Below are 12,329 nucleotides of genomic sequence, written 5' to 3' on the forward strand. Positions count from 1 at the left end.
TGAGTACGGCCAGTCAGCCAGCTACGGATCCATCTGGTGGTGATGCTGTCTAACCCGCACTTTTCTATCTTATCAAGTAGTAGGTTGTGATCTACTTTATCAAATGCCTTACTGAAGTCCAAGTAAATTATATCCACAGCATTCCTCTGATCCACTAATTTTGTCACTTGGTCAAAGAATGCGATAAGATTTGTCTGGCATGATCTGTTTTTGACAAACCCATATTGGCTTTTAGTAATGACTTTGTTTGCCTCTAGGTGTTCGCTGATTCGTTGTTTGATTATCTTTTCCAGAATCTTCCCAGGTATTGAGGTCAGGCTGATAGGACTGTAATTTCCTGGGTCCATTTTTTTCCCTTTTTTGAAGATGGGAACTACATCAGCTCTTTTCCAGTCCTCCGGTAGTTCCCCAGTGCTCCAGGATCTTTGAAAAATATAGTTCAGTGGTTCTGAGATCACATCTGCCAGTTCCTTGAGAACCCTGGGGTGTAATCCATCTGGTCCTGGTGATTTGAACTCATCTAGGCTGGACAGGTGCTCACTTACTGTTTTCTTGCCTATCTTAACTTGCGTTTCTATTCTGTTTTTTATGACACTATTTTGAGTAGGTTGGTCTGTTTTTCCCTTTGTGTAAAGACAGATGCAAAAAACAAATTAAATAGTTCTGCTTTCTCCCTGTTGCTTGTCACCTTCTTGCCACTTTCCCCCACTAATGGACCAATCGTTTCCTTCACTTTTTTCTTGTTTTTTACATGTTGAAAGAAGCTTTTTTTGTTATTTTTGACTTTGGTCGCAAGCCTTAGTTCATTTTGAGCCTTAGCTTTCCTCACTTCATCCTTGCAGGCTCAGGCTATTTGCTGATATTCTGACTTAGTTATGTGCCCCTCTTTCCACTTTCTATACTAGTCCTTTTTATCTTTCAATTTATCAGAGAGTTCTTTATGCAGCCATGCTGGTTTCTTTTGAGAGCTGTTATTTTTCCTCTTTGTTGATATTGTGCTTTTATTATCTCACTTTTCAAAATTTCCCAAGCTTCTTGAGTTGTTTTTCCCTTGAGGATTCTCATCCATGGAATCCTTCCCAAGCCCTCGCTAAGTTTATTGAAATTAGCTCTCTGATAGGTCTGTAATTTCCTGGCTCCATTTTTTTCCTTTTTTGAAGATGGGAACTACATCATATCTTTTCCAATCCTCTGGTAGTTCCCCGGTGCTCCAGGATCTTTGAAAGATATAGTTCAGTGGTTCTGAAAGATCTAATCCCACACACTATAATAAAAATGGCAAATTATTCTGAAATGTATGAAAGTCAAATTGGAAATTACCAAGAAAAGCTTGGGCTCTTAATAGACTCTTAGTAGAAAAGCTTAGACCTTTAATAGGAAAATAACCTTTTCACAAACAGCAGGATTTAGTAATTCCTCAATAGTACCTGAAGTAAATTCCAATTACACATAGCCTGTTCTCAGTTTTGACATTCAAAGTATAAAGAAACTACAGCTTAGCAGAATTGTCCACTTATTGCTGAAAGTACAAGTTGAAAAACAGCCTGGCATCTTGAGATTAGCAATGAAGTTATTATTATGGGAGACCTTATCTTCCTTTTACCCCAAGATTTTTTAGAAATAAATATAGGTAGTTACAGAGCACTGAAATGGATTCAAATGTTAATGTAACAGTAATTTCAGAAGAAACAGATAATCTTTTCTAGGCTAAAGTCTGCTGATGTTGCCTAAAGCAGCTCCAGAGCTAGGACAATTTATTGCAGATATACATAAGTAAATGCTTCTGGTATGTGATTTAAAAGACCAAAAGCTAATAACCTCTATAGTAGATCGTATTATATAGACAAAGTATGTCTAAATATATCTCATAGAAGAACCTTTTATGTACCATCAAGTCATTGTTGACTCTTAGTAACTAATATATTTAATACTTAGGAATATGAAATCTGAAAAACTATTTGTTTTTCAATTAAAAGAAGAAATGGGAAGATAATAGTAAATACATATTTACTTATAATACTTATTTCATTTAAAATATCTTACATGTTATATAAAACCTTTATTTTAAGGCCATGGGGTGATGAAATTATGACTTAAAGTTTCAACATGTTGAATTGTATTGGAATCTTTAGTGCAGAATGCCTTTTAAACTTTAGTAAATTAGCAAGAACTAATCTTGAAAATTATTAATAGTTAATTTTACATTGCAGTACTACTGCATACTACATAAACCATAAACTTTGTTAAGCAGAGTACTACACAATGCCAGTTGTAGGGCAATGCCCAACTAGTTTTTAATTTTCGTGAAAATATTTTGCAAAAAAACCAGGAAAATCATTTAGCAAACTTTGGCATAAACGCTCCTGTTGATTTTATGTCCAATTTTCTTTAGACATAAAAAATGATGCACTATAAGACTGATTGAGTTTTTATTGGTGGCATTTGTTATTTCAAAACATCAGAAAACTGATGCATTTAAAATGGTCTTAAAAGGATAGAAAATAGCTTTATCTCAAATCATTAGCACTTCAATGAAGAGCTTTGAAGGATTATATAAATTGGGATAGATACAGTATATCCAAGTTTGAACACAATTTCTTAAGTTTATTAATAAAGCTGTTCCTAAGATTATCCTTCTGTGCAGAAATTTCGATGAAATATTTACACAGATCCTTCTTATTTCCCTTTAAGATTACAGAACATCAAGTTTATTTCCCTTTTTTTTATTCTTTCCCCTTTGTTGCATTTTCTCCTTCTTTCAAGGCAGGACTTTTTAAAGTTGTTTTTGTCTCAGACTTTGGATTTGTTAGTTCAACAAAATGCGAGTTCATGTTACATTTTGAATGTCAAGCTAATCCTGTTTTGCTGTTCATAAGGAGACTACTTCAAGAACTAATGGTAAAAACAATCTCTGGCATTGGAATACCCAGAATTTGGAGAAAATCAGCATTAGCACTCAATGCATGAGAGCTTTTAGGCTTTACAAAATGCAGTGAATAGATTAGACAGAGTAGCGGGCAAAGCAGGCTACAATAAAGACATCAATCATAACATGTTGACATGGATTTTGCAGGTCATACTGTCCTACAAATGCAAAATATGGTTCTCACTGTGTATTTGCCAGATAATCTTTTGAATGGTTTATTACTTGTATAATAGGCAGTATTATTTGGTGGATAACATAATCACAGAATGCTACATTTCACAAGTGGATATTATTTTTAATAGACAGGTTAATGAATGTTTTGGAGCTCCTGAATAACTTACTATAGGAAAAACTTTTCATTTTTCAGGTATGGCTGAAGTAGTTGTAGATCAAATATGATGTTGAGCATAGTATTTCCAGCCCATACTATTAGCAAAGGAAAATATGCTAGGCAAAGAGCTCAGTAAACAACTTGTTACTCATTTGTGACTGTATTGTCAAGAATCTGGTTCATGTTGAGAATTGAATGTATAAAGCAGTCAGAACATAGTAAGGACTAAGACTGACAGAAGGGAGATAAAATAACATGTAGTTATGTTGTTATTCCAACTACTGCTTTACTTTGGACACCACTCTGTTAATTAGATTGATTGCTGTTTTATTAAGGTATGCTATGGTTAAGCACCCAATTGGATTGATCTTCCTTGATGTTGAATTTGCATGAATACAGGTAGTCCTTAATTTATTACCAGAACTGGGACCAGAAATTCTAATTTCTTGTTAAGCAAGGCAGTTGTTAACAGAGTCATACCCACTTTTATGGCATTCTTTGCCATGGTTGTTAAGTGAATCCTGTGGTTGTTAAGCAAATCCAGCTTACCCTCAGCTTCCCCACTGCATTTTGGAAACTGGCTGAGAAAGTTGCAAATGGTAATCACATCATCCTAGGATAAGGCAAACAACATAATCACATGCCAGTTGTCAAGCACCAGAATTTTAATCATGTGATTGGGGAGATGCTGCAAAAGCCATAAGTGTGAGGGCCAGTTGCAACTAACTTTTTCAGTGCTATTGTAACTTTGAATGGTCACTAAATGATGGGTTGTAAGTTGAAGAGAACCTGTATATTCTTAGTATAGCAAATTAATGCTAACTAGTAGCTGTGGCTGGTAGCTTCCTAGATTGTTAAGCAGAGTAATTAAATGGACCCACATAATTCTGTTCTCTGCCAATAAACTTTTGCAGACAAAAGGAACAAAATGTTTTTAAAGGTCTGTCAATTCAATACCATCTAACACATACACTAAAGTAGGTTGGTGAGTCCTTGTCTTGGTTCCACTAGCTGGCGTACAACATGGTAACAGGAGTAGAACATTCTCAATAATAGTGCCCCATTTATGGAACTTGCTCCCAGGAAAAATGTAGCTGGTTCCTAAACTGTGTTGTTTTTTTAAAAAAAGGAATTGCAAGATGCTATTCCAAATTATTGTATTCTTGTTGTTTCATTCCTGCTTTGATTCCATCATTTTTTTAAAAATTGCAATGTTTTTGTATGGTGGCTTTTTCAGTAGACGTCTATGAACAATATGTGAACAAATAATTTAGCTGAAAGTTGCTTGAGAAGCCATTCCTGCTTCTTTCCCAAGCTTTTATTTCTAGGAAACTAAAGGATGAAAGAAAAAGAAATAAGACAGATTTCAGGGGAAGAGTGTTATAGCACTCAATCTGAGATTGAAGTATATTGAATGTTCTTTGTGACATGTGTTTTGTTTGTTTGTGTTCAGTACATCATCCTGATGATGATTGTCTTTGCCTTTGAAGTGGCCTCAAGCATCACAGCAACAGTGCATCGGGATTTCGTGAGTATTCTACCAGTGATGTGTCTATTCTCTCAGATGCTCTCAATTCAGTGTAGAGGTTAAAAGGGGAGGGATTCATTTCTGCAAACATGTCGAAGGTCTGGCAGTACATTTATATGGTATGAACAAGTTTTTAATTCATTATTTTAATCTAGGGGAAAGGAAATCTTTCTCCCACTTCTGTGGACTGGGGGAGTTTATTTGTTTGTTGACTAGAATCACTTCATTAGCAAGCACATTTGCTAATGATATGGTAATTCTTTTTTTTTTTTTAAATAAAGCCTAATCACAGATGAATTCCTTAAAGTTATTCAGTGAAGTAGTTTACCAAAAACTGGAATTTGTGGGTTGAGCTTGAGTTAATGTTATTTAAATTTAGTTAGCATGTACTACTGGAAGAAAATGTTTAATTTTAACTAGTTTTAAAAATCTAAGATGTGTATGCTAGATGTTATCAAGGATGTGACTTCTCCAAATAGGAAAAAAAACTCATATTCCTCTCTTTCATTACCATTTAGCTTACAAATGAACTTTTCTTGAAGCAAATGTTGGAAAAATACCAGAATCCAAACCCACTCAACAATGATGACAAATGGAAGAGTGAAGGTATTACCCGGACATGGAATCGTCTCATGTTGCAGGTAAGACTATTGTACTACTTTGGGACTAATACTTGATTCTCATTTAAGAATATTTTTCTAAATATTCCAGAAATATATAGAGCTCTCATATAAATGAATGTGTTTCTCTGGGTGACAAGTATATTATACCTCTGTTCTAATAATGAAATGCAAAAAACTTTGGCTTCCTTAATATTTTTTGCTGATATTTTTGTCAAATTTTGTCTCATTTAAGAATATTTTTCTAAATATTCCAGAAATATATAGAGCTCTATATAAATGAATGTGTTTCTCTGGGTGACAAGTATATTATACCTCTGTTCTAATAATGAAATGCAAAAAACTTTGGCTTCCTTAATATTTTTTGCTGATATTTTTGTCAAATGCTAAGAGGATTTTTAAAATAAATCTTTACTTTTGCTATTGTTTGTAACCCTTCTTTATCATACCTTTGAGGCTGAGCGCTATCATCTCAATTTTTTCAATGGGAAGTGTCTTAAACAGCTATACAAAGCCATTTAATTTAACCTCTCTTTGGCTATTCTTCATTCACACATTAAAGCTTAATGTTTTCAATGACATCAAGATCCTTTCTAGATATAAACAAAAAAGATGTAGTAGCAAATACAGGGGTGCACAACTGAGGTCTCAGGACCACATAACTCCAAACGTAGTAATATATATATATATTAGAGAATAACATGCCTACTATTTTGTTGTTGTTAGTTGCGAAATCGTGTCCGACCCATCGCAACCCCATGGACAACATTCCTCCAGGCCTTCCTGTCCTCTACCATCTTCTGGAGTTCATTTAAGCTCACGCCTACTGCTTCAGTGACTTTATCCAGCCACCTCATTCTCTGTCGTCCCATTCTTCTATTACCCTCAATCTTTCCCAGCATTAGATTCTTCTCCAGTGAGTCCTTCCTTCTCATTAGGTAGCCAAAGTACTTGAGTTTCAACTTCAGGATCTGGCCTTCTAAAGAGCAGTCAGGGTTAATCTCCTCTAGGACTGTATTTCATTTCAATTAATTCAGTTTTAATTAATTTAATTTTAATTAAGTATAAATCTGACTTCTATTAAATAAAAATTAGTATTGGTGCTATTTTCTAGTTTGGGAGTAGGGCTCCCAGAAAATCACTTTAGGGCTAAATGTGAAGTTCAGAAAAAAATGTACCTCTTTCAGTAGCGGGGAAAAGATTGTTACACTGTTAGCATGAAAGCCTGAGGTACTGTGGGAAGCAGATGGGGGAGAAGTTCAGTTTGTGTGAACAGACTCATCGCAAACCAGATGGGCAGATCATGGGAAGAACACATTTCAAAGAGATTCTGGATTAACTGGCTCACTACCTAAAAAGTTGATCTTACAGTTTTCAACTTTGTGTTTTATAGCATTTAAGATATCGTTCTGAAATCTGTGTGTTTTTTGCTTCTTGAGCTTGACAATAGTGTGGAATTTAAAAGAAAGAGATTGCAGCTATAATCCTATCATGCATTACTCCAATTGAGTGGAAAGATCATTTAAAAATGAACACATATAGGATTAGAAATTGCTTGTAGTACATCACTACTTACAATTTCTGAACAGCTTGAATCTTCATTTATTGTTTTGCTTAGAGCTTTGGAGATACAAATGCCATCTTCAGGCATTCAAATACTGTAAGCCTGGCCAATAGATAAAAACCTGCTTTCTGACTCTATTCTCAAACTTCTGGGTTCATAGAGAAACCGTGAAGGGGAATTATAACTATATTTGGTAGAATATGGTTACGGTGCATATAGAATAAAGAGTCCTGATCTCAGGGATTACTGTCAAAAAGAGTTACAGTATTTCAAGGACTATGTTACAGTATATATTTATTTCTATACCACCTTTATTATTTTTAGAAATAACTCATGGCAGCAAACATATCTAACACATCTTCCTTCTCCTATTTGAGCTTCTAATTTACTTGTTCTATGCAATTGCACAAACTACAGGTTGTCGATATATGAGAAATGTTCTGAATAATTGTCCTAATCTATCAATTTATTGTCTTGAACTTAAGCAACATTTTTATATGAATTTCACTAAAGTTATGAGATGATGCAGAGCTAGCTCAAAACTTGCGGAGTTTTTGAAAAAATATAAACTACTTTTTCCCCATTGATATGATTCGAAACTTCATTGTAATATCCGGTAAATTATCTATCTGAGGAAATCAGAGTTCCTTGATGTACTTTTTGTACTCTATCCAGTTCTGTTACATTCCAACAATTTTCAGTGTTTTTACAGTGTGAAACATTGTAAAATTGATGCTGGTTCATTGGATATAAATCTTTTTCACATTTTTAGTAAAAAAGTAAATTGGCTACAATTTCTTTCTTTCTTTTTTTAAAAAAATTACAAGTGTAGTGGCCTATTTATTAACAAACACATTTTTCTTTCTTAAATCCAGAATGAATGCTGTGGTGTGAATGGGCCAATCGACTGGCAAACATATACCTCCATTTTTCGGACGGTGAACAATGATGCAGATTTTCCCTGGCCACGACAGTGCTGTGTTATGGATCCCCTAGGAAAAGCAGTTAGCTTGGATGGCTGCAAATTAGGGATCCCTGGCTATTACCATAACACAGTAAGAATTTCTTCTTATTTTTGTTCTGCAGCAATCAAAATACTCATTGATATTTGTCTTCTCTAAAATGTTAAGGGGGTGCTCAATGCTACCAATATTTTCTCCTATTGTAGTAGGCTGAAATGTTCCTCTTCTCCTAGTGTTCCCTCTTTTACACCCCTCCTCCCAGTAAGTCCTATGTCAGAGAGAACTAGCCCTACCATAAGTTAAAATGAAGCAGCTGTGTTAAGCAGCAAATCAGGGCAGCTGCCAACCAAAATAAGTCAACCTTTAACATTCTGCCTTCCCAACCCTTCAGCAAGAGCAGTTGCTTCATGGGGAGCTAGGCATTCAAAACTCCAGAATGGCCTACTATTGCTAGCTACCCTATGTCATTACTTTAAGGCAATTCTTAGGAGAAACCAGAGATGGCTGTTGCAGCCATCTTAAAATGTGTTAATCTGAGGATACCAGTCAACTGTTAATAGGTGGAAAAGTAGTGGCACTACTACTTCTGGACAAGGAGTGTGGAAAAGGAAGTGGAAATAGAGCAGAGGGTAGATTTTCCAGGGCTGCTACTGCTTATCAAACTTAACGACTTAATCTTGATTACAATTATACAAATTCAATAGGCTGAAATATTATTAATGGATATGCTGCCATTTCTTCACCACTCTACTAGATCTACTGGCCTACTGTTATTTGATTAAAATAGGAGAGGAATGGACTGCTGTGATCATCTTAAAAACCAGCACACTGTGTCAATTCTACAACGAACCTGGCTGCAGCCATTTTTTTCATTCTAGGTTGCCACAAGAAGGGGGAGGGGGGAAATGGTATTTCTGGTAGTCTAAACACGAGCGACTCTTGTGGGAACCAGGGTCATTCCCGTGTCGGAGGAGAGGAGGAGGATCATTAAGTCAGAAAGCCCACCATGGCGTTCTATTGGGCAGTATGAATAGAGGGGTAGGAATTGTTATATTGTATTACTTTGATTCTTGGAGGGAAAGTTTAGATCTCATTTCACTTTTGAATGTGCCGATATTATGTATCCAATAAACATGTTCTTTGAGGAACTTTCCTGCCTCAGAGTTCTGATTTGTTTGATCATATTGATCGGAACCTTGACACACTGATTATAGCATAATTAAATAGACTTGAGTCCATTACTATGCACCTGATAGCCTTCACTTTCTCAATTCTTTAAAATGGGATTCCTCCATTTCAAATCTGGATAATCATATCACTGGTCTCAGTGACTTTTGAAGACAGCAGTACAGCTGTTTGAGAAGGAATTTATTTTGAAGAGATGGATGCTAAAACTCTAATGAAATTTTAGATAATTGCTTTGGTTATTGTTCAGTCCCTTGGAGTGGTGAAGTTAAAGATATTTTATTTTCAGACAAATCTCTTCAACTTCCAACCAGGAATGAATAGTGTTGTATTTTCTCTCTTTTTGCTTGATGACTTATTTTTTACTTTATTGCAATTATTAGTATACATACTGTTCTTATGATTCCCAGTTGTTGGCTTTTTTGGCTCATTTATGTTTAGTTTTCAAATTTGACATAAAAAATATCTGTGTAAGAATTCATAAACATTTTTTGTACAAATTTCAATCTAAAATGCACATTTTTGTATGGGAATATAGTTTGCAAACAATTTCCAGGAATACTTTTTTTTACCTTCCACATATACTTTTCTGCACATATTTATGGGTTGCAAGTCATATTGCACAATTCGGGAAACTGCCAGTATTGACATGTTAAGTTCATTCTAGTTCCATATGAATCAGGCAGGTAGAAATTCACATTAAATCTTGCCTGTATTAATTTACATCAGTCCTTCTTTTGAATGAAGGCTTAGCAACTAGATCTATTTGCCTGTAGCCGATCCTCTTCCTCTTATTTTACCCTAGGGCTGCTTTGAAACTATTACTGGCCCCATGAACAGACATGCCTGGGGTGTTGCCTGGTTTGGATTTGCCATTCTGTGCTGGACTGTAAGTATCAATAGAACTTTATTTGTTGGGCTTCAGGATTTAGTGTCTTTAATGTACATTTTGGTGTTAATTTTAAGCTGTGCTCTTAACCTTTTACTTTTTTGTTCTTTTACTTTTCATTTTGTTATCTGTTCTGTATGGAAAGGTTTGGTCCTATTAGCGAATGTCTTTTCCTTATCATTTTTTGTTCCATTAAATTATGTTTGTAAATGATTTCTATCAAAGGCCCACCTGCTTATACTGCTGAGACTAATGGTAGTATATTGCTTAGGTTTTAGCAAGCCATCTCAAAAGATTACAGTTTAATTCAGGGAAAAATAGTCTCCAGTGTTTTGGGACTGAACTCACAGTTTTAATATTGTGAGCCAGCTAAGGTCAGATAAGCCTTTCATAACAGGGAAAACTTGTTTGTAATATACTGCATGACTTGTTTGTGCTGTCCTTCTTGGACACTTGCAATGACTACCTGAGTTTACAGAGTCCCTTAACCAGTATAACAAGCCTCAGTTTAAATAAAAAATGACCTCTAGGAAGGCAATAAAAAGAATGTGAATAAATGCAGGAAGACTGGTTATCAGCAAATGAGAGGCATGTGGACAAACATGATAGAACTTTGTCACCTGAATGACAGGCATAGTAGAATATTTAGGATGTTTAAATAATGTTGGAGTTGGACTAGGGATAGCCAGGCTGAACAGGAATATGAATTCTAAAGTTCATCAGTAGGTTGAGGCAAGCTGGACAGTCTCTCTCTCACTCTCATCTGAACAAATACAGTGGTACCTCAGTACTCATTGTTAATTGGTTCCAAGAGGCACAATGAGTCCAAAAACAATGAGTATCAAACAAATTTATACAAAGTATGACAGCCAGACACCAACAGTTCTAGCTTGTGCATTGAATACCCCCCCCCAAAAAAAAAACCAATGAGTACTGGGACAAAAGTTTTGTGTCAAAATCCATTGAGTACCAAGTTCGATGAATTTCAAAGTGATTGACTACCAAGGTACCACTGCACTACAGCAGAATAATTGAGGAAGGGAAGGGAAGCTTTTCTTATTTTCCCTTATTCTAGAAGAAATTGGACACCGGTATTACTCAAAAGTAAATCCAGAATCCTCTTTCCCAGTCTCTCCCTTTTAAAAATGTTTGAATATGTGGGATTAGTTATGATGGCCCATCTCGGGCTACCATAAATAATCAGTTCAGATTTTTAATGAAGTGTGTTCTCCGTCTAGCACAGGACCTTTAAAAGACTCTGAGAGGTCCCTTGCTCTTTTTTTCTTACTTTTCTTTTACATGACATCAATGTAATGTTTTTCTCATTGTTTTCTCCTCACTGAGGTGAATTTAACAATAATCAGGGCAATGTGAAGAATTCTGAAATCCTAAAATAATCTTTCCTTTTATATTTAAACAGATATGTTTTTTCTGCCCTGATTAAAATATTGATTTATATATTTCAACCAATCAATCAGTGTTTTTCAAATTTGACAACTCTCAGAATTCCCCAGAATTTCTACTGACAGAAATGCATGCTGGCTGGGGAAATCTGGGAGTTACAGTCTACAGAGCCTTGCTCTGTGTATGCAGGTAAAACTAATTGCTTTTCTTACCAACTTTGAAAAAGACCTTGCTCTAGCAGCCTCCTGGGCAGGGAGGAAAAAGAAAAGGCATATCCCTGGTCACTTGAGCTTGGCTTGGCTTTCTCCACTGCTGGATTCAGGCACACCTAATGTTGGCATGCATTATCTGGAAAGGAATGTGGCTGTCAACAGGAAACGTTTCTCACCTCTGGCCTAGACATTGTCACAGTCAGGCACAAACATGCATAGAATCAAGGTTGTCCTAAATTCCTGGGCAGTCTGAATATTTGTTTCTCTGCATACTTTTTGGCAGTGACTTTAATGGAAGCCTTTATGAGATGCTTGCCATAACTTATATCATTGTTTCATTGTCTGTATAGTTTTCCATAAAAAGAGGAAGACCTGAGAACTATTTTACTTGCAGAAGTTTTCATAGTTTTGCTGTCAGCCATGGTGCTTATTAAATTTATACACTTGTATTTTTGTATGATATGTATTTCTGTATGGTGTTCTGAGTTGAACACAATACATGCTTAATTCACAGAATTAGTTGTCCCACACCTAATTATGCTGCTTGTACAAATTCAAGCTGTTCTCCTATTCAAATGTGCTGCATAAAAAAAGATGTTGCAATAATTCTCCTTGAATTATTTCCTTTTTTTTTTCAGACTTGGGTCCTTCTTTGTACGATGTTCTACTGGAGCAGAATTGAATATTAAAGATGTAATGGCCTCGCAA

The 12,329-nt window shown here is 35.5% G+C and overlaps 1 protein-coding gene across 1 annotated transcript in view; it reads left to right on the top strand.

The window, feature by feature from the left end:
* Positions 1-12,329, top strand: part of UPK1B (uroplakin 1B) — a 28,797-nt gene extending 16,468 nt beyond the window's left edge. The window contains exons 4-8 of the mRNA XM_015819181.1: positions 4,711-4,785; positions 5,304-5,426; positions 7,845-8,024; positions 9,922-10,005; positions 12,260-12,329. Coding sequence (XP_015674667.1) covers positions 4,711-4,785; positions 5,304-5,426; positions 7,845-8,024; positions 9,922-10,005; positions 12,260-12,310 — 513 coding nt within the window. The 3' untranslated portion in view covers positions 12,311-12,329. The remainder of the gene's footprint in view (positions 1-4,710; positions 4,786-5,303; positions 5,427-7,844; positions 8,025-9,921; positions 10,006-12,259) is intronic.

This window comes from Protobothrops mucrosquamatus, unplaced genomic scaffold (genome assembly GCF_001527695.2).
Source record: "Protobothrops mucrosquamatus isolate PMUCROS unplaced genomic scaffold, P.Mucros_1.0 scaffold869, whole genome shotgun sequence".
NCBI classification, from domain to species: domain Eukaryota; kingdom Metazoa; phylum Chordata; class Lepidosauria; order Squamata; family Viperidae; genus Protobothrops; species Protobothrops mucrosquamatus.